The 21,583-nt window shown below is 36.1% G+C and overlaps 1 protein-coding gene across 6 annotated transcripts in view; it reads left to right on the top strand.

The window, feature by feature from the left end:
- ARHGAP15 (Rho GTPase activating protein 15) overlaps positions 1-21,583 on the top strand; it is a 599,315-nt gene that overhangs the window by 391,018 nt on the left and 186,714 nt on the right. For all 6 annotated transcript variants that reach the window (XM_029934637.1, XM_029934641.1, XM_029934642.1 and 3 more), the window contains one exon: positions 13,586-13,663. In XM_029934637.1, the coding sequence (XP_029790497.1) occupies positions 13,586-13,663 (78 nt within the window). The remainder of the gene's footprint in view (positions 1-13,585; positions 13,664-21,583) is intronic.

Raw genomic sequence — 21,583 nt, 5'->3', positions numbered from 1 at the left:
AACCACAAGATCATGACCTGAGTCAAAATCGGACACTTAACCGAGTAAGCCACCCATGCACCCCAAAACCAGAATCATTTTTATAATCCTACTGCACACAAATTAATTACTCTTAATGGTGTACATATAAAACATATACTGCCTGTTTCAGGATATAATGTGAAACTGAATATATATCAGAATATATATCCTTCTAAAGGTAGCTATAGAGGGGCGCCTGGGTGGCTCAGTCAGTTAAGCCTCCGACTTCGGCTCAGATCAGATCTCATGTTCGTGGGTTTGAGTCCCGCATCAGGCTCTGTGCTGACGGCTAACTCAGAGCCTGGAGCCTGCTTCTGGTTCTGTGTCTCCTTCTCTCTCTGCCCCTCCCTCTTTCATGCCCTGTCTCTCTCTGTATCAAAAATAAATAAAACATTTAAAAATAAATAAATAAACGTAGCTATAGAGCAAATACCAAGTGAGGCTATTGCCAAGTGAGGCTATTGTTCAGATATATGTGTAGCATATGTGAAATTATGAGAGATTGCAGGTGCCGTTGGTACTAAATCCTCTGTCTGTGTGCCTCAGAACAATGTTAGTGCTGCAGCTCCATAATATCTGGGCCGGGTGCTCTTTGTTCTTTGCCATAAGCCCATGCCTAGCACACGTTTGCAATCTAGTAAGTGCCTAATGAGTATGTATTAAGTTGTATGGAAGCTGGAGTTCACCAGCTCAAGGCCTTCCCATCCAGAATACAGTGGAATGTGTCTGTCCTTCTGTGGAAGCCCAATGTAGCACGGGTCCATTTGCCAACTAGGGAGGATTATGCACTAGCCCCCATCTTTCTGTTTAGCAAAAGTATTAACAACACCCACATGATAGCCTCTCCTGTATTATCAAAAAGAATATAATCTTCTTTATATTTCCTGAGAAAAGGAAGTTTAATCTTATCAGTCTCATCCACTGTCATGGCCAAGAGCATCTTCTTTCATTAGAGAAGAGTCTGGTGACCCTGACCTTGTCACTAGAACTTCTCAGAAGTTTGCCTGTGATCTAAATAGGACTTGACTGATGGTAGACATATCCAAACAGGTTTATAGTATATTTTGTTTTTGTGTCTGGACCTCTGCTTCCCTACCCACTTTAGAAGCAGTGGCCAGAAGGGCTCTGTATCACCTGAGTGCTTAGCAGAAGCAAGCCATCAAAACCTTCCAGGAAGTGGCTGGCTAAAGGGTCTGAATTAAAGGCACCCTCCCCAAAGAAGATCAAAAGTTGTGCCCCACCAACACAGACACACTGAGAAATGGTTGAATGTGTTCTAAATTAAACTGCCCTGGTGGTGAGCAGAGATCTGCCAAAATCTTTCAATTAATCACTTTTACCTTCAGGGCAGAGCTAGGCTGAGAGTATTTCAATAGGTTTTTATTGGAACAGGGTTATTTCAGATATTAAACTATGTTGCACAAAGTAAAAATAATGTTATTTTTAAGTTGCTACTCTTGTTAAATAAAAGTTGGCAAGCATTCTTGGGGTCTGTATTGTGTCTGTGTATTTGTGTATGTGTGTGGCTTTTTTCTGTGCCTTAAGCCTCATTGATTTAAAAAAAAGTGAACAGCAATGAATTAGGTGGTAAACATATTCATACAATCATTTTCATTAATAATATGTTATAAATAATAGAAGAAAGGTTTTATGTGTATAATTCTGTGCAACACAATTGAGATATTTTTTCCTACATCTTCAGCAGTAAGTTAATTAGAATCACCTGCATTTCCTTGGGTGGACACCAAATGGATCGCAAACAAAAACAGATTGAAATAGCTGCTGGAGCTCATAGCATACAGATGACAAGATTCACAAAAAGGACAACGAGGCACTGAAAATGTTCGCTTTTCAAACAATTTTAGAGGAAATTTAGCTCTTGCAACTTCTCGGTAAAAGCTGCTTGTAAGTGTTTTGCTGAAAGACTAGAACAGCTTTGTTTCTGATCCCTTGATGAGTGAGAGAAATGTTTAAGAAAGATCACTTTACAGAGAGATTCAGGCTGAAATGCGATGACTGTGATTCAAGCCAAGCCAAAAATTACAGTTCAGAATGAAAGGGGAGGGACGTGGTTTGGGAATCCATTTTCCCACATTCCTGAATCTCAATCATCCAGCCAATGTTTTAAAAAAGTCCAATGGAAAACAATGAGGTCACTTTGTTTAGATGTTTTAAAAAAAATAGGGGTGGGGGATTGAAAAGAATGACAGCAAATATATGAATTTTAAATCAATATCTATTTCAAGTATAATGGGATTAAAGGCCAGACTTTATGTAACTACTATGACTTCATCACAAAAGGAAGCATTTTTTCAGTGTTTTCTTCTTGTTTGTGTTGGTAAGCCTTTTACTGCATGTCCTCCACTTATGAAAGAGTCTGTTGCTAAAGTGTACACGGGCAGAGTCTACAGATTATTCTTTTCTAAGCGCCAAGCTTTCCTTAGGAATGGCAACTTCAGGAAGCTGGGTTTCTTTCATTAAACCTGCTACCCCTCTCCCGCTATGGTGGTCACCCACTGCTGTTTGGAACCCAGGCTATGCTATGTGTATTTGCCTGCAAACTACCAGATGATAACGGCTGACCAAATTAGACTCTTCATTCTTATCACTCCCACTTACTTTAATTTTTTTAAAGTTGATTTATTTTTGAGAGAGAGAGAGAGAGTTCGTGAGGAAGAGGCAGAGAGAGAGGGAAACACAGAATCTGAAGCAGAATTCTGAGCTGTCAGCACAGAACCCAATGTGGGACTCAAACCCATGAACCGCAAGATCATGACCTGAACCAAAGTGAAATGCTCAACCAGCTGAGCCACTCAGGTGCCTCACTCCTATTTATTTTAAAGAAACACTCTGAGCAAGTCACAATATCAAAAAAAAAAAAAGATTTATTCACATCAGCATGATCACAACATAACAATGGAACTCAAACTCAGAGAATGAGATGAGATGAACCAAATACAGCCTTCAGCCTCAATATCTTCCAGGCACATGTAATTTTCCTTCAAGATGAGAGTCTCACTTAATGTTAATCAGAATCTTTGGCCCCTATTTGTCTTCAAGACTAAGAAAAAAGAGAGAAAGTAAAGAGAAGAAAAGGAAAGAAAAAAAGGAAAGAAACATGTAAGAGAATTTATCAAAGACTATTTCCAGGTATCTTGCTTCCCACTTTGCAGAAATTATTTCAGTTCATTATCTTTTGTCTTGTCAAATCAAGGATAATTGGGTTTCCTACTGAAGCTTCACAGGCAAATTCAAGGGCTCTCTGAGATCCTTCTTACCTTGAGATGCTTTCAGGATGATTCTAAGATTTATATAATTCTATAAATCATATTTGTGTCTACCATCCTTGAAGCTTCATATTGTTAAGTCCTAATTTCTTAGCTGAGTTGGTACAGATGTGTAAGACTCACTGTGTAAGAAATGAAAAACTACACAGCGGATGCCATCCTTAGACTATTATTTCTTTTTACTCAGGTATTAAGCAAGGTATACAATTGACTTCTACCTTATCAGACTGGCCATGTTGTGACTTTTTTTCCTTTTGTTTGTATCCTTATTTGTCTATCAGTTAGTAATCTGTACATTTAAAAAGTATGCTTGTAAAGGCAGTTGGCTCAGTAGTAAGTCTAAACAGAATATGAGTTCAGTGAACTGTGTGGAGATTAGATGCAAACATAAGCTTAATGCATAAAAAGAATGACAGGAAATGGAAACCAGGATCTAGCCCTCAGTGCTGATGTGAGTTTTCACAGGGTTTTTATATACTACTATCTACTTTTCTGAACTCTGGTGGTATGGATAAGCACCTCTAATTATGAGACATTTAGTAAAATATTATGATAAGAACTAAGTATAAATATAAGGGGAAAATTCTAGTAGTGAAAAATGACAGTGCACATCGAAGAAGGACAGCCTTTGTGTTTCTGGTAACATTGAAAGAACTCAGTGTGATTCTCTTGTGTCCAATATCCAACTTAAACAAGAGAGATGGGAAACTAATTCAATAAATGATTTTCAAAAAACAGTTCAAGGGGTGCCTGGGTGGCTCAGTCGGTTAAGCCTCCGACTTTGGCTCAGGTCAGATCTCACATTTGTGGGTTCGAGCCCTGCATCAGGCTCTGTGCTGACAGCTAGCTCAGAGCCTGGAGCCTGTTTCAGATTCTGTGTCTCTCTCTCTCTCTGACCCTCCCCCTCTCATGCTCTGTCTCTTCTGCATCAAAAATAAGTAAAACATTAAAAATTTTTACAAAAAAAAAACCAAAAAAAACCAAAAAATAGTTCAACAATGAAACTCTACATAAGAATACTTATTAATACTTAAAAGTAGGAAAGCCAGCCACCCCCCACCCCATCTACAAATACTAGTGCCATAGATCTTTTTAAGGCATAAATGGTACCATACAGAACCACTGAGAAATATAGTAATGCTCTTAACACTCAGGATATTTTGCCCTTCCTCTTTCAATCTCAAGTTTATCTTCCCAGGTGCTCATATAGGTCAAGACTGGTGAAGAGGTCAGGACTGGGCAAATAGCAAATATAATATATGAAAGAATGAATGAATAATATAATTATATCACTATTTTTGCCTAGGATACTTAGCAATTTTATTTCCTGTACAATACCTTCAACAGATGCTAGTGGGTGGGGGGTGTCTTATAGTGATCCTAACAACACAAGTGTTCAATGCAAAGTCCTTGAAGATAAACCTACATCCCTCCCTCTGATACAAAACTCTATGTTTGATGCTATTTTACCCTTAGTCTCATATTTACTTTGTGCTCTTTTTGTTTTAAGATGTTAAATTAAATCTGGAATTTGCCCTTCTCTAAAAGACTAGCTATATAAACAATATAAAGTAATGTCATGTGTTTTATTATCATCACAGGTCTTAAGCAGTTTTCTCAGAAATGAGAATATGTCTTGTTTGTCTTAGTGACCTCTTTTTACTCTATCATTTCTTTTTTTTAAAAAAGTAACAAATACCACCTTTTTCATATCTTAACAGCACAAAAAATCATCTTTTCCATATGAATCTACTATGAAATATCTTATTGATGAAAATCTCATTTCATTAAGACATATATAAGTCATTGAAAAAAATATTACCCAAAGCAATCAAAGAAACATTCTGAAGGAAAATTGCAGACAATGTACAGAATTGTCTAATCACTATGTGGTACACCAGAAACTAATATAACATTGTATGTCAACTCTACTTCAATAACCAAAATTAAAACTAATTGAAGGAGGGTATTTTGTTGTGATATTAAAAAGAAAATCTTATTGTGACAATTGTCCTTATAAGATTTTGTAGCAGAGATACAAGGAAGGTAGGATAAAATATCCAAAGGAGACAAAAATGGGAAAAAGAATTCATGAAACAAACGGAAGAGAAGAAGAAAACAATCTCACTAACAAAGGGAACATTTGAGAAATCATTAGTGATACTAGAACTTTTGTAAATACGAAAAAGGACAAGAGTGAGAAAAATAAAAGGAAATGAGGGATAAACTTATCCTGAAAACTCTATTAACATATTTTCCAAACATTAGAATTATAGACACATGAGCATTTTAAATATTCATAATGTAATCCTATGTCATTTATATACCATTTGCCAATAGACAAAATTATCATACAGCAGTGTCTTCACAGTCTAATGAAACATTTGTTTCTGGCACTAAAATGTCTATCTTTATGAAAAATAATAGAGGGCCCCATTTAAGGTGACATACTGAAAAAATATGTCTGATTCTCCTTCCTCAAAAACTTCCAATGAAATAATAAAAAAGATATGTTGAAAAAGAAAAATATATATATAATAATGGTGCTGAAAACAGAAAAGGTGCCATAAGCCAACCAGAAACAGAAATTCCAAGAAGACAGAAAGCAGATGGGATCAAATAAGTGGAGAAATTGGAGCAGAAGAACCATCTTTCCCAGACACAATAATTAGGCACAGTTCTTTCCAGGGATGTCCTAGAAAATATCCAAACTTGGAGTTAACAAACAAAAAGAGGATAATAAATAAAGTAACTCACTAAATATCAGATCTAATACCTGGGAGACCTGGGCCCCTCCCCTGGACCAAGGAATCACCTGCAACAGCTGCTTCAGCCTGAGGACAAGTTCTAGGAGGGCAGAGGAGAAGATGCTGGCATCTGAGAAAGAAGGCAGTGAATAATAAGGTGACTCAGGTCTTCTTTATGTAACAGAAAGAGTTAGAGAGCTTTGGCCAGGAGCAAAACAGTTTAAGTATTCCATATCCAAAATAACGTCCTCCCTCTTTTGGTAATTGAAGAACTACTAGCCTACTGTCTACTCACCATGACCACCATATATTCTAATTAATTTGCTCTTTCAGTTATAAGGATAATCTAATATTTGAACAGCATCCATCTTAAAGCAGTTCTAAATAGAAAAGAGGTGGCAGAGGGAAGGACATATCAAAAAAATATATAAGAAACTTTCTGATTGAAAAGGCCTAGATGTAGACCTATCTGAATATTTTACTTCTACATGTTTAAAGCAAAAGTCTTTTAAAAATTATGAAAGAAAAAGCAATTGATCTATAAAGCATCAATGATCAATTTAATAAAAGACTTAAGAGCAGAGATACTACAAGATAATGAAATATTTTTTAAAGTTAGAAAAGCAAAAGAGTATGATAGTCAAATGTTTAAATCAACTATTAATTATGAAACAGTCATTGAAATGAAAGAAATATGAAACTTTACTAATCACATACTTCTATGAAAAGAGAACTCTTAAAATTAAATTCAAGAGAGAATAACAGTAGGACACAAGAGAGAAGCAGTAGTTGACTGTGATCTTGAACTGCACTGTCCCATATGGTAGTCACAAAGTTACATTATTTAAAATTAAGTACAAACTAAGATAAAAACTAAGAGGGAGGTGAAACATAAGAGACTCTTAAATGCAGAGAGTAAACTGAGAGCTGCTAAAGGGGACGCGGGTGGAAGGATGGGCTGAATGGACGATGGGCAGTAAGGAGGACACTTGCTGGGCTGAGCACCAGGTGTCATATGTAAGTGCTCAATCGCTGGGTTCTACTCCTGATGCCAAGACTACACTCACTATATGTTAACTAACTTTAATTTAAATTTGAAATAAATAAATAATAAGTAAATAAATAATAAAATAACAAAAATTAAAAATTTTCAAAATAAAATTAGATTAAGTAAAATAGAAATTTGGTCATATTAACCAAATTTCAAGTGCTCAGTAGTCAGCCACGTGTGGCCAGTGGCAGCTGGCTTGAACAGGAAGCATATAGAACATTTCCATCATCACAGAAACTTTTGGGGCAGTGTTTAATTTGAGGAAATGAAGGAACCTACAAAGGAAGAAGAGAACATATCAGACCTTGACTTTTGGAAGAGCTCCTTTATGAAGCAAAATTTAAAGTTGAACCTCATCACCCTCCATTTTTTAATTGTTCAGTTAATGTTAAATCACATGCACGTCACAAAGTATTTATAAAGAATAAACTAAACTTTGAGAAAATAAGCAATAACATAAAGGATAAAACTGGAACTATGTGGGAGAGAAGGGAAAGAAAGAGGAAATGGACTAAGTTTCTTATTTTTCTATAGAGGTAATTTGATTTAAGAAATAGAAGGTAGGCCAGTGTAACTAATAATAACAGAGAGAGTACACAGGTAAATGATAGGAACTGTGAATACATTAAACTCTATCTTTTCAAATAGGGAGTCAGTAAATACCATTCAAAGTTAAATTAATAGGCAGAAATATGACACATTAACACAAAATGAGTAACAACAAAAAGAACTAACACAGGACTGTTAACAATGACTATCTTTGGAAAGCAGGATGGGGTAAATACTTGTTTTCATTGTATAATATTTTGTGTGGCTTAACTTCCATTTTTGCCAGAGAGATATATTTGCCCATATAGTGAAAAGAACCTATTTAAAATGGTTATTATAAAGTCATAAAGTTAGCATGTAGAAAAATATTCTTGTTTAACAATCAGAATTGTGTCAACTATTTCCCAAGGTAATCACTCTTGAAGGATGGGCATCTCACAAGAAGTTATTAATAGTTAAATAAAGCCAGCACAAAGCTACAGCATCCATACGAGCCATTGAGACAGAGCAGAAATTAAACTTAGAAAGAATTTGAGATCATATTCTGTAACCTCAATAGTTGAATTTAAAGTGTGAGAACAGATAGAAGGTTGAGATTGGAGACACTCAATTTAGAGAAAGAGGAATGGGTCAGAATGGCCCATAAACTTTCTCTCATATTCAGCTCTGAACTCAAGCAGGACCTTCAGAAGGACCAAGAAAGAAATGGGCAGCTCTCTTTGGGGGCAGTCTGGGTGTTCCCGTGTTCACTGCTTTTTGCCAGAGGGAAAAGCCAGAAGACCAAAGAATTGCGAGAATGATTCTTCTTGTGGTAGCTCTGGCCTCCTAGGAATTAGGAAGTGCTGTAAATCTCAGGAGAGGGGCTGTTTGTGCAAAATTCCCAGCCCAAATTTCAGACTCCAGGGGTTCAGATGCATTTTGTTATGTTCCAGAAAAACAAGCAAGCTTTTGGGGCACACCTCTTAACCAGGCTCAAAATCTACATCTTCGTGTTTTGTCCACCATTTAAGCTACCAAGAATGCTACCTAATCCACAGTTTGCAACTATTTTTAACAGGCTCAACTGCATTGTTATAAACTGCCTGTTCTTTGGCAGATAAGCCAGGCCACTCTGGAAACAGTGCTGGTCTCTTAGATTTCTTTTTGGAAAGTGTCTAAGATTTATAGTGGGAATTACTCATGACAGCTGCATTCTTTCCACTGGGTTTAGACCACCATTTGGTCTAATAACTCCTAATTGTGTGTCTATCCTAGTCTAAGCTTCCTAAGAAGAGAAGGTGGGAGGTAGCAGAGAGAGACTTATGAAAATCTCCTATAGCAATACCCAGTCATCTCTGTCAATGGTAAACACTATTTTGAAACCTAAGAAGGTCAGCTGAAGATGAATAAATAAATGATATTTCAGTGAGCATGGATTTCCTCAGAGAATTTTTCATTATTGCCATTAATGCCATTCTGATAAAATAAAATAAAATAAAATAAAATAAAATAAAATGACTCAGCTTCACTATGTTTCCACAGTATTTTTATCATAAAAACCAAAGTTCTGGTCTGCATTCAGTCATGGTGTTTTTTGAAAGAAGTACCTTTGAAAGTGATTTTTCTCCAAACTTCACCAAAGTGCAACATGGGTACCTTGAAGACATTGCCCATTTCAAAATCATACGAGGTCTAATTATATTTCCAAAATAAGTAGTTTCCAATCCAGTAAGGATAATGTGGTCATGAAAAGGATGTCCAAATCCACCAATTTACATTGGTTTGGTTTGGCATAACTTTCAAAGTTCTTGGAGCAAAGAGAGGATGGCACGTGAATCATTGCAATTTGGGTAATAGTCCCAGGACTTTGGGTTTGCCACTCTGGGAGGCATTCAAGGGGAAACTAATCAACTTCAAGACTGTACCTATATAATTTATAACTGCTAAAATTCACTGATATGTTCCAGATTATTTTGCAAAATGTTATACCCTCCTTTTTAATATGTACTTTGTCATTTTCACTCTATTTATGTAATTTAAAAAGTATGATAGCAAGGGAGCATGAGCCATTTGAAGCAGGAGCCACTAATGTCAGAGACTGTTATCCTTCACAAGATATATGGTGTTGATATCTCCGACTCTGAAGGGCTTGGAAGTTGTGTCAAGTTAGATTCAGATTGCTTCTAATATGTTTTGCTTTACTCCCTCTTACTTTCTGGTTTCTATCTTAAGCCACAAAGTAGTTTCTCTGCTATGACTTAGTTCTCCAACCACAGTGGTGGCACTGGTCTGAGTTACCCTCCATGTCTCCATCCCCAGCCCTCCCTCCTTTTATCCCAAAAGAAAATTGGGTTATTAATTTAGGATGAGGCTGCTTTGTTTAAACAGTATAGTGTTTTCCAATTGCCCAAGCGTAATGTATCCAACCCATACTGCTCTTTCAAATGGTTTTGATTACTGAACTCAAAAAAAAAAAAAAAAAGAAAGAAAGAAAGAAAGAAAAAAGAAAAAGAAAAAGAAAAACTTCTACTGAAATGTATGAAACACCAAGGGAAGGTCCTTCTTCTGTTGTAACTTTAAATTTCTAGAAAAGGAAAAGAAAGTTTTGGATACTACGGAACTTCAGTAATTGAAATTCAGTTATAACTCTAGGCAACACATGCATTTACAATAGCCTATAAAATAATTAGAAAAGAAATAGAAATGTGCTTCATTTTACACCTTGAATAATGACATATGCATATTAAAGTAAAACTTACATAAGGTCCTTATTTAAAATAAAAATTTGTGCATTCAAGTAATATCAACCTCTGGTTAGGCTCCAAAACAAAAATTAATTTAAAAAAGAAATATATATAGTAATTTTTCTCATTTGTATAGTAATAGACGTTAAGTGACATTTCGCCATGAATCATTGTTTTAAGTAGAGCTAATTTGACTGATTCTTTAAAAAGCATATTAAGTGTCACTTGAGGAATGTAGATCTGCATGTTGCATCAATGTTTCTAATTTCCAAAATACTCTTTTTCTCAAATTCTTTCAAAGAAACTGATAACTCATGGGAAAATACTAGACCACTTTCATTTGGTGAAATTTTTTCTCTTTTTGGTGGCCAGCAAGATGACATTATTCACCATTCATGGTTTTAAATGACCATTGTCTAGTTCCCAAATCCAAAACTACTACCAAAGGCCCCAAACTTACCACCACAACATTTTTCTACAGACAATATGAAATACTGAAGGTTAAAGAAGAATTCCGAAATATTTTCCCCAATGGCTACATGTTCAGAAAAAATTAAATATAGTCCCAAGAGGGAATACTCTGAAAGGGACACATTGCTTAAATGTGTAAGTTTTCATATTTTTAAAATCTATCATATTATTTAAAGTTTTATAGGTTAAATTTAGGCACTAAACACTATCTAATGACAAAGCAAGAAAAGTAATGACTTATAAAAGTATATTATAAAATTATAAAGTTCTGAGCATATACAACTCAAGTAGATAAACTGAAGAGCAATATGGTCAAATACTAAAACTATAAATTAAATATTTAAAAAATTGAATTAACATTGTCACATTTCAGTTGTCAAATGCACATTGTACTTAAAAGCAAACAAACTAGGGTAACTTTTGACTAATGGAGCTATTTTGTGCATCAGGAAGAAATATTATGTGATTTTGATCAATGTGTGTGCCTTAGATACTCATACACACTAACAGATGTCCAACCTCATCTTAATTCCTCACAAATTCATAATTCTCAGGAAGGGACACAGACTCAAGAATTTATTATTAGATTATTCTAGAACTACAAAACTTAAACCGATTAATACACTTGCTAACAACTATTCCATTTTATTGCTATTATTCCAAATTACCCTATAGTTTATTACAAAGAAGGGCAAAAATCATGAAGATGAATAGGTGGGCAGAGAGGATTTGTAGGGGAGTAAAAATACTCTGTATGATACTATAATGATGGATACACATCATCATGCGTTTGTCCAAACCCATGGAATGTACAACAACAGAATGAATCATAAAGCAATGATAAATGGTGATTATGATGTATAAATGTCACCTCCTTGGTTGTAACAAATGTACCATTCAGTGGAGGGTGCTGATAATGGGAGAAGCTGTGCATCTATGTGGGACAGGAAGCATATGGGAAATCTCTATACCTTACCTTCAATTTTGCTATAAACTTGAAACTGATCTTAAAAAAATTAAGTTTTAAGAGCCTCCCAGGAGGCTCAGTTGGTTAAGTGTATAACTCGTGGTTTGGGCTCAGGTCATGATCTCAGGATTCGTGAGTACAAGCCCCACATTGGGCTCTGCTCTGATAGCGAAGAGCCAGCTTGGAATTCTCTCTCTCTGCCTCTCCTGAGTGCTGCCTTTCTCTCAAAATAAATAAATAAAATAAAACTTAAAAAAAATAAAGTCTTAAAAATAGTGAATTATTGTTTTGAATTATACTATCAATACCAACATTGCAGGGCACCTGGGTGGTTCAGTGGGTTTGGCGTCTGACTTCAGCTCAGGTCATGGCCTCCTGGTTCCTGAGTTTGAGTTCCGCATCACGCTCTGTGGTGACAGCTCAGAGCTCCAAGCTCGGAGCCTGGAGCCTGCTTCAGATTCTGTGTCTCCCTCTCTCTCTGCCCCTCCCCAGCTCGTACTCTGTCTCTCTCTCCCTCTCAAAAATAAATTTTAAAATGTTAAAAAATTAAAAAATATATATATCATCATTGCAAGTTATGTTATTTTATCCTAAACTACTGATGAAACATTTTGCACTAAGGCAGAAATGTTCCTCGTATAAAAGAAATCATTTTATGTCCGTGACAAACTTTACAAAGCCCTTATTTATATTATGACAATAATTTCTACCAATTTATTTAATACTTATGATTGTGAATTACAATGTTTAATCATGGTGCTACCCATCTCCCTAGAGAAATGACTGAGACAGTTGGGTGATAACCTCACCGCTGGCCTCTCTGGGGGCCTGGACACATCAAGAAATATACATTCTTAACATCAAAATTATGTTATCAACATTCCTTAGGAACAGTTATAGTGTTTTAGCAAGTGTTTCTCTTTTATTTTTTTTATTTCCTCATTTTTATGATAACTTGGTCATGGAAATGACTGGATGCTATAAATAGATATGTGGAAAACAAGTGGTTGATTATCCAAATCCAGTGCCAGGATAAGTTATTTTGAATTATAGACTACCAGTTTTAAAACAATCTGAAACTAATTTCACCATTTTGTCGAAGATTTCTTCTTTATTTTCCCTACTTAGCAGAGTGCTCCCTTTCCCTGCCAGACACTAGAGACTGTCAAGCTACTCATGCATCCGGAATAGGATTTTCATTCTGTAGTTTCAAATAATCAGACCAATGCATGTTACGTTATACTGATTATAGGAAAAAGAGAATGGAATGGGATAGGACAGAGTAAATAGATTAGAATAGAATAGAATAGAATAGAATAGAATAGAATAGACTAGAATAGAATAAGAAAGGACAGGAAGGAGGGAAGGAGAAAGAGAGGAAGGGAGAATTGACAAGCCTTGATTATTTTCTGTCCAAAAAAGAGCAGTAATGTATATGTAAAGGTTCTTCTCCAGTCTCCCACTAGTTTAATTCCTGTCTTTTCCTTGGGAATGAGCCTTAACTATAGTGTAAAATCCAATGCTACCTTTTGCTCTTCTCTGATTCAATTAGACTTAAATTTATTGATTACTAACTATGACTGAACTTTATGATTAGTTTGTTGAAATTAAACTATTAAAGATTGCTTGGTGTAGAACAGAAATTTGTTTTCTCTGAGGAAAGGATATTTCATGTTAATTTACTATTTCCTTCCCTCTCACATTTTTTTTTCGTTTTACCATCTCAGTTCTTTTATGGGCAAATATAAAACATACCCTTTTACTTTCAGGTCTAGATGTTGATGGAATATACCGAGTTAGTGGCAATCTGGCGACAATACAGAAGTTAAGATTTATTGTCAACCAAGGTAAGTGATTTCTTTACTCCATTTTTCTCAGTAGTTTCACCTCTAACGATATTTCAGACTCTGTACTGTATGTATTTTGAATCTATAATGATAACTGTTTGAAGCAAACAAGAGAAAATTAAGTAAATTAAACAATTATCACCAGAAAAATAAAAGATAGGCAGCTTTCTTGGAGATTAATAGAGAGAAGACCAACTAATAGTTTACATGAAATAAATAATTAGTGGGCAATGACAAACTAAAATTAAAAAAGAATAATAGAAGGGTAAAATAAAGAAAAATTACCTAGCTTTGAAAAATAAACACTTAATGCACATGGATATGTAACTGAATAAATGAATGATGGAAACATTAAAGTCAAAATCATAGATGTTACAAAAATATGTAATAGGTAAGTAAAAGAATTAAAAATTAGGAAATATATATATTATCAAAGAATTTCAAATGGAAACCATAATGAGTTACTACTGCCTATCAGGATGGCCAAAGGCTAAAACACTGGTAACATCAGATGCTGACAAGAATGTGGAGCAATAGGAATTCCCATTTATTGTAGCTGAAATGCAAAATGGCACAGATACTTGGAAAGGTAGTTTGGTAGGTTCTTAGGAAAATGTATTTCTACCATACTATCCAGCAATCGTGCTCCTTGGTATTGGTGCAAATGAGTTCCAAGCTTGTGTTCACACAAAAACCCATGCACAAATATTTCCAGCAGCTTTATTCATAATTGACAAAACTTGAAAGCAACCAAGGTGTCCATCGATAGGTAAATGCATAAACAAACTATGGTGCATTCGTATAAAGGAGTACTTTTTCTGTGATAAAAGGAAATGAGCTCTCATGTCATGAAAAGACTTGGAGGACCTTTAAATGCACACTGCTATGTGAAACAAGCCACTTTGCAAAGGCAATCTACTGTACTATCCCAACTATATGACATTCTGGAAAAGGCAAAACTATGGAGACAATAAAAGATCAGTGGTAGCAAAGGATTTAGAGAGAGGGAGGGATGACTCATGAACATGGGGAAGTTTTAGGACCATGAGACAATTCTGTTTGATATTATAATAGTAGATACATTTCAGTATATGTTTGTCAAATCTATATTATATATAACACTAAGAGTGAAACAATTTAAACTGTAGATTTTACTTAATGATAATGTATCAATATTGGTTCATCAGTTGTAACAGATGTACCACATTACTACAAAATGTTAATAGTAAGGGGACTGTGTGTTGGGGTGGAGGCTAGAGGGGTATATGGGAACTCTATATATTGCACTCAGTTTTTCTGTAAACCTGAAACTTCTCTTAGGAAAAACTATGAATCTTAAAAAATAAAAATAAAAGATGTGAAATATTACAGAAAACAAGCAGACTAAAACATCATACATTGGTTAAGGATAGAAAAACTCATCGAAACAGCTGTATCTGCCACAAATCTTTATCCATCTTAAAAGGTAGGACTTGAATCACCTTTCCCTCTTCCCCCATTACCCAATAGTAGCCCTAAGGTGTGCAAGGGAGGTCTTAATTAATATATGTTGAATAATGTGTGTGTATATGTGTGTGTTGCAAATAGGAGAAGTGTTAATCCAGCGTTAAATCCTCCAACAGTTTACTTTGGGTTGAGCCACCCTTATAAGAGTTGAATGCAAGACTTCTGGCCAGTGGACACATGATTCTTATTTCTGAGAATCTTTGTAACTGAGAATCTCCTCTGCTCTGTTTGCTCACTAATGTGGACCTTTGTGTTTTACGATTACTCTCCTTCTGAGAGGGGGGGAAAAGCCTCGAGAAACAGAACTAAGCTTTACCTCGTGATTCATAGTGGCCCCATTGGACTGAACCAGAATGCCCCCTCAGTGAGTAAAAATTGGATAAAAAAGCCCTTGCCTCATTTTCGTTCCTGCTTATAACCAGCTAAAATCATTTTTTTAATATATTTCATACTGAAGCCATATCCTGATTGGGATTCTAGACAGCTGGGCAACACATTTCTTCTATAAAGAAGAAATCTCAAAACAGAAGCCATGCTAGAAACAAACACTAGTTGCATTTCCTGCCTTTAAAAAAAAATTATGCTCAGCAGTTTGAAAAGGCAAAAAAAAATCTGCAATGAAAATATGAAATCTGTCCATCTCATCCTTTGCAATCCAGACTTCGGCGTCCTCTGAGGCTGTGTAGCGGCTCATGTTTCCATGAGAGCTGACAATGTAAAGCTGGACAGAGGCCTGAGTTGGTGTCTGGTAGCACAGAATTGTCAGTAAACTGTCTCCCTGGTTTATAGCACTGTCGCAATGCAGCATGCTTGACACAAATGATGCTACATTAGGACCTTTGATACTGGCGATTTCATGCAAGTTGTGCTGTGGGGTTTTTTGAATTAGATGACAAAAGAATGCATATACCGGCCTGTCTCAAATTTTGTTAAGCAGATTATCCTTTGAATGAAATCTCTGCAGTGGCCATAACTTTGGTGCTAATGCTATACCTTCCATCCATCTGCACACTGGTCTCAGACAGCAGAGCTGACTTAGCAGAGAATCAGTGCTGGGTACAAAGAGGCTGACTGTGTACATTGTAGCTTCCTTTCTGTGCGTGTGTGCGTGTGTGTGTGTGTGTGTATGTGTGAGAGAGAGAGAGAGTGCAATGACATAAAGTGGCAATGAGTGATAGCTAATTCCATGCAAAGCATAAAGCGATATGTGAAAGCAATGCATTCTTTTGTATTCAAAGATGGAACATATATGATTTTTGCATACTCTCTTTGTATTAACACCTTTTATTTCCTCCATGTTCACATTCCACAACACTTCTTATTTATATGGTTCTAAATATACATTTTAAAAAATGAACAAGTCCTACCCACCATTAGGTTAGACAAATGAAAACTGATTTGGGGGATTTTCAAGAACAGTTCAATTGCAATTTATGTATTTCACTAACTTTCTTGAATGCTATAATCATCAGCAATTCTAAATACACCAGTTGAATGATTCAATTTGTTTTGGTTTTCTGTTTGACTCACTAAATCAGTAGGAATTGGATACCCTCATTATACTTCCAGATCAGATGGCATACAAGTTAAATTCAAAGTGATCGCTTTTGAAAAGCATGTTCTAATTATAACTAGTAATGATGATAATAATAATTATTATTATTATAAAAGTAGCTAAGATATTTTCATAGTTTATTAAGTGCCAGGCACTGTAGTAAAGGGCTTTACTTATATCATTTAATTTATTCCTTTCTACCATCCCACAGAATAGGTATTACTATTGTCCCCATTTTAAAGGTGAGCAAACTGAGGCTGCGGGATGTCAAATAATAACCAAAGGTCATAGTTCAAGTAAGTGAAAGAGCTAGGACTAGATACCTGGTCCCTTTGACTCAGAGCCAATGCTGAAAACCATTGCTGCCACTGGGCTTTTTCCATTCATAAATGTTGATTATCTTCTTATAGAAGTGGGTATCAGTCTTCATGCTGTATGTACTTATTAGTGACTCTCTGTTTACACCTGCTTTCCAGTGTTTGTAAGTGACAGGTACTGCCATGGCACTTTGACTAAAATAGTGCAAGAAAGAGGGGTGCCTGGGTGGCTCACTTGGTTGAGAGTCTAACTCTTGATTTCAGCTCAGGTGACAATCCTATGGTTTGTGGGATTAAGCCCCCTCCAGGGCTCTGCACTGACAATGAGGAGGCTGCTTAGGATTCTCTCTCTCTTCCCAGTCTCTCTCTCTCAACTCCTCCCCACTCATGCTGTTTCTTCTCTCAAACAAATAAACATTAAAAAATAAATAGTTCAAGAAAGAAAAATCCCTGGAAACTGCTGAACATCACAGTTATGAAGAAGCCTGGCATTGCCATTCTCTGTAGGGCTTTATGTATCTGTATTGGGACCAAGAAGCTACTTTAATACAATATTCTGATGTTGCCTTCAGCAGTCATTGAGAACTCTCAACTTACTGGGCCATCGGTGCATGAATAAGCAGGGCTCTGCCTCGTTTGTTGCATTTGGTGACAGCTTTCAATGACATTTTGCTGATGCAACTCCTACACTCTGTGAGAGCGTCCCCCAAAGAAAACTGCTCCATGACCTTAGATGTCAACCTGTCAACAGCCTGTGACACCGTGTTGGTTCCTCAGAAAGACCTGTGACCTGATGGTTTTCTTGCAGGGGGTACTTTTGCAGAGGCCTGACTTCAGCAGTGAGAATGCTGCAGAACTGACTTGAAAACTTTTGACAGTGGGTCTTGGAAATCTCACTCAGTTGTGTCCCCTCCTCCTGACATCAACATTCTGGTTTAAGCCGCCCTCCTAGGCTGATTGCCCAAACTCCAAATTCAGTTCAGACACTCTTTGGTATGACTTAGATGTTCTCTTTTACTCTCCAAAAAAAGGGACAAGAAAGACTGGCATCCTTTTTGGAAAATATTGACTATGAAGCTTCCCAAGCTCATGAGCCAATGGGAGAACTACATAGGACTGGGGGAAGAACTGAGTGGGAATTTTCCAGACTGGTGTTTCTTAGTACCCAGTAACAAATATTCTCTCTAGCCATTTCTCTGAACTGGAGGAAGTTACTTCCCATCAGGATTTTAGACATGTTTTCCATATATAGAAAAAAATTTAAAGGAAGAATCTTTGGGACACCTTCCTTCACTTTTTCACACCCAGAGGAACAAAATATATAAATGCCACAAATCTACGTGGCCAAGAATCTTAATTGGGTGTGTGGGTGTGTGTATGTGTGTGTGTGCATATGATTGTGCATGTGTGTTGTTTCAAATAGGAGATGGCTTTTTCCCATTAATTTACAGTCTTGCACTTTGCATATCTTTATTCACCCAGATCTTATTGGCATAATAATCCAAATTAAACATTGGCTTAAAGAGATGAATTTGGTTATTTTGAACACGCTAAGAATAAGCTCCATTGAAAATAAACTATTAGAGAAACAATTTCATGTTACCAACTACATCTAAACTACTTTTATATAGATTTGTACCACAATGCCAAGCAAAACATTAAGTTTAGAGATATCCATGCTTTTCATGTTATTTGCAGCATCAAAAATTGAATAAAAAAGGAAATACAGAAAGGAAGTGAACAATTGGCAGTTCTGTTATTATAAAATAGACCTTGTATCAAGTCCATTCACTTTTCTAGTGAGGAGGTTTATATTGCCCTCTCCATATTTTTAAAACGAGGCTATTTCCTTAAGCCTGCTTCACTCTGACGGCCAGCCACAGCAACAACAGAACAAACTGTTATTTGCTTTATCCCATTCCGCAGGGCGGGTTTTTTGGTAAGTCGAATCATTGATATTGCACCTTTCTGGCTGCCGTGTGACAAGATTATCTTTTAACAATGATTTATTTTTCCCATTAAAGCTGAAAAGATCACTTGATCATAAAAGGGCCAGTCTCTAACATCATTCCAGGCTTTGGAAACTTTCTTAGACCTCATTTTTCAGCTACATTGAGTCTAGGAGCTCCAAGACTATTGATGGCAAAACTTGTATTGCTTTCTAGCTGCTTAGGAAAATATGCTGTCATTAGTAAATAATGCTGAATGGAAGTAAAGACAATAAGCTCTCCCCACTCATGCATATTTATATAATCTCTAGTTTTTACACAATATTACTTTTTTAAAGACATTATTTTCAAGTAATCTCTACACCCAAAGTGAGGCTTGAACTCACAATCAGAAAATCAAGAGCCACATCCTCTACCAGCTGAGCTAGGCACCCTAGTTCTTACACGATAATCTAATAACAACTTTGTGAATACTTCTAGTATCTAAAATACACAAATTTCTGGCTACTTCTTTTAAAGCAAAATTATGCCATCCATTTATTGTGAGTTCTATTTTGTCATTTATGACATGCCAAGCAATAAAGAGCTGACCAAATTCTGTGGTGAGACAGAGGCAGAGACCATCCAGTGGAGAGAGAGCACCGAGTGAGCATCTTGCTTCTGACATATTTGTTAGTCTACCGGAAATGCTTTTAATCCCTTGAATCTCAAGCTCTTTACTTCCAAAATGGGAATAATAAGGAAACTACAAGGACTTTAAAACCTCTGAATCAGCCAAGTGATATTTAGTACTAACTTCAAGATGTTAGATGAAATCGGATCACTGCAACTTAGTTTTCTTAGGACCGTTATGATACTAAATATTAATAATCAAGAATGGTTTGGGGCTTCCATCTGATTGGATTTTCTTTGATAGCATTAAGACTCTTTTTCTAGGAAGAAATATCAAGTGCAGAAAAGCTTTGGAGACTTCCTACCGTCCAATGATTTGTCTCACTAGCTAAATTCTTAGGAACTTCTGGGTTCCTGGATACAAAAGAGAAATTTAGCTTTATTTTGTAAATAGGCTTTTGGGAATTACCAGATTCCAAAAGAGTAGCCTTAGGTTTATAAGACAGGGCAAGTAAAGTCTACGGAAATTTTGGGTCTTAATTCAGTTGTGGTTTTGTCACGTAGATTTGGCGATTGAGGCCAGAAATTAAATCAGTCAGAGATATGTAACTGCCAATCCGCAAAGATATTTATAAAAATCTGTCATTATAAATCATCATCATCATCATCATCAACAGAATTAAGTAGTAAAAATTATAAACTAGTGGGGAAACATACCAAGCTTACCTCTGCTCTTAACTATACTTGATATCGCTGGTTGCTGACACTGACTGCATTTCAGAATTGTATTAGTTATCTAATGTTGCATCAACTTAGCTGCTTATAGCAACACACATTTATTATTTCCAGTTTTTGTGAGGCAGATGTTTGGCCATGGATTAGCTGAACCCCATAAAGTTACTCACAAGATGTTGGTCAGGGATGGGTCCTCATCATGGAGGCTCAACCAGGGACAGGTGTGCTTCCAATCTCACATGATTATTAGGGTTTACTTTCCTGTGGTTTGGTGGAATTAAGACTCAACGTTACTGGCTGTTGACCAAAGGCCTGTGGACCTCTCCATAGGCCATCACACAACATGGCAGCTTGCTTCATCAAAGCAGCAAGGGAGAGCCTAATAGCTAAGTCAGAAGCTGTACTCCTATGTAACATAACCATGAAGGTTATAACCCATTCTTTTGGTGCTCTGATGAGTAAAATCAAGTCACAGTTTCTGTCCATGCCCTAGGGGAAGGGATTACACAAGATGTAAACACAAGGGTCATATAAGTCTGTCTACCCCAGGAATCACACAGTGGGGAGCTTTTTTTTAGGGGAGCTTTTAAAAATAAAGATTTTGTATAATTGGATTTAATGAAATGTTTAGAGGTGCAGTAGGCATGACTTTGAGTAGATAATGAAAGAAAATGCAAAATGCTTATTGATTTATGATGTGGTTTCATCTTAGCCTGGGCAAACCATGCAGTACTTAATACATAGTAGCAGAATATTTACTATTGAAGCTTGAAAAGATGTGAGTTCTTTGTGTGCAATCTTTCATTTATGCATGTGAGAGGGTTGTCTTTTTTTTTTTTTAATATTTTTACATTGTAGTACTTGTTTTGCTTGTTGGTGGTGTTTGCCTATTTAATACATTCCGTCAAGGACAGAAATTACATGATGTTTTTTTTTTTGTTTGTTTGTTTGTTGTTTTTCTTTTCCCCCTAGGAAGTGTGTCTTGGGTTTTTTCCTTATTATTTTCATTACTTTTTTTTTTCTCTTCTTTTTTTGGTGGTGGGGGTGGTTATGTTTAAATGAAGTTGCTTTTACAGCACCAAAGACTTAATCATCCATTTCCTATATAAAAGGTAGCTACTTTTTTGCATGGACCTCAAGTATACTGTAGTATAGAGGTGGAATTTAAGGAAAGGTGTTAAGCAGGCTGTGTTGTAGCTTATGGGCAAATAACAAATTGTATCATGTATCTTGAATGTATCATAGA

Source organism: Suricata suricatta, chromosome 3 (genome assembly GCF_006229205.1).
Source record: "Suricata suricatta isolate VVHF042 chromosome 3, meerkat_22Aug2017_6uvM2_HiC, whole genome shotgun sequence".
Classification (NCBI taxonomy): domain Eukaryota; kingdom Metazoa; phylum Chordata; class Mammalia; order Carnivora; family Herpestidae; genus Suricata; species Suricata suricatta.
This window is presented reverse-complemented; position numbering and strand designations above follow the sequence as displayed.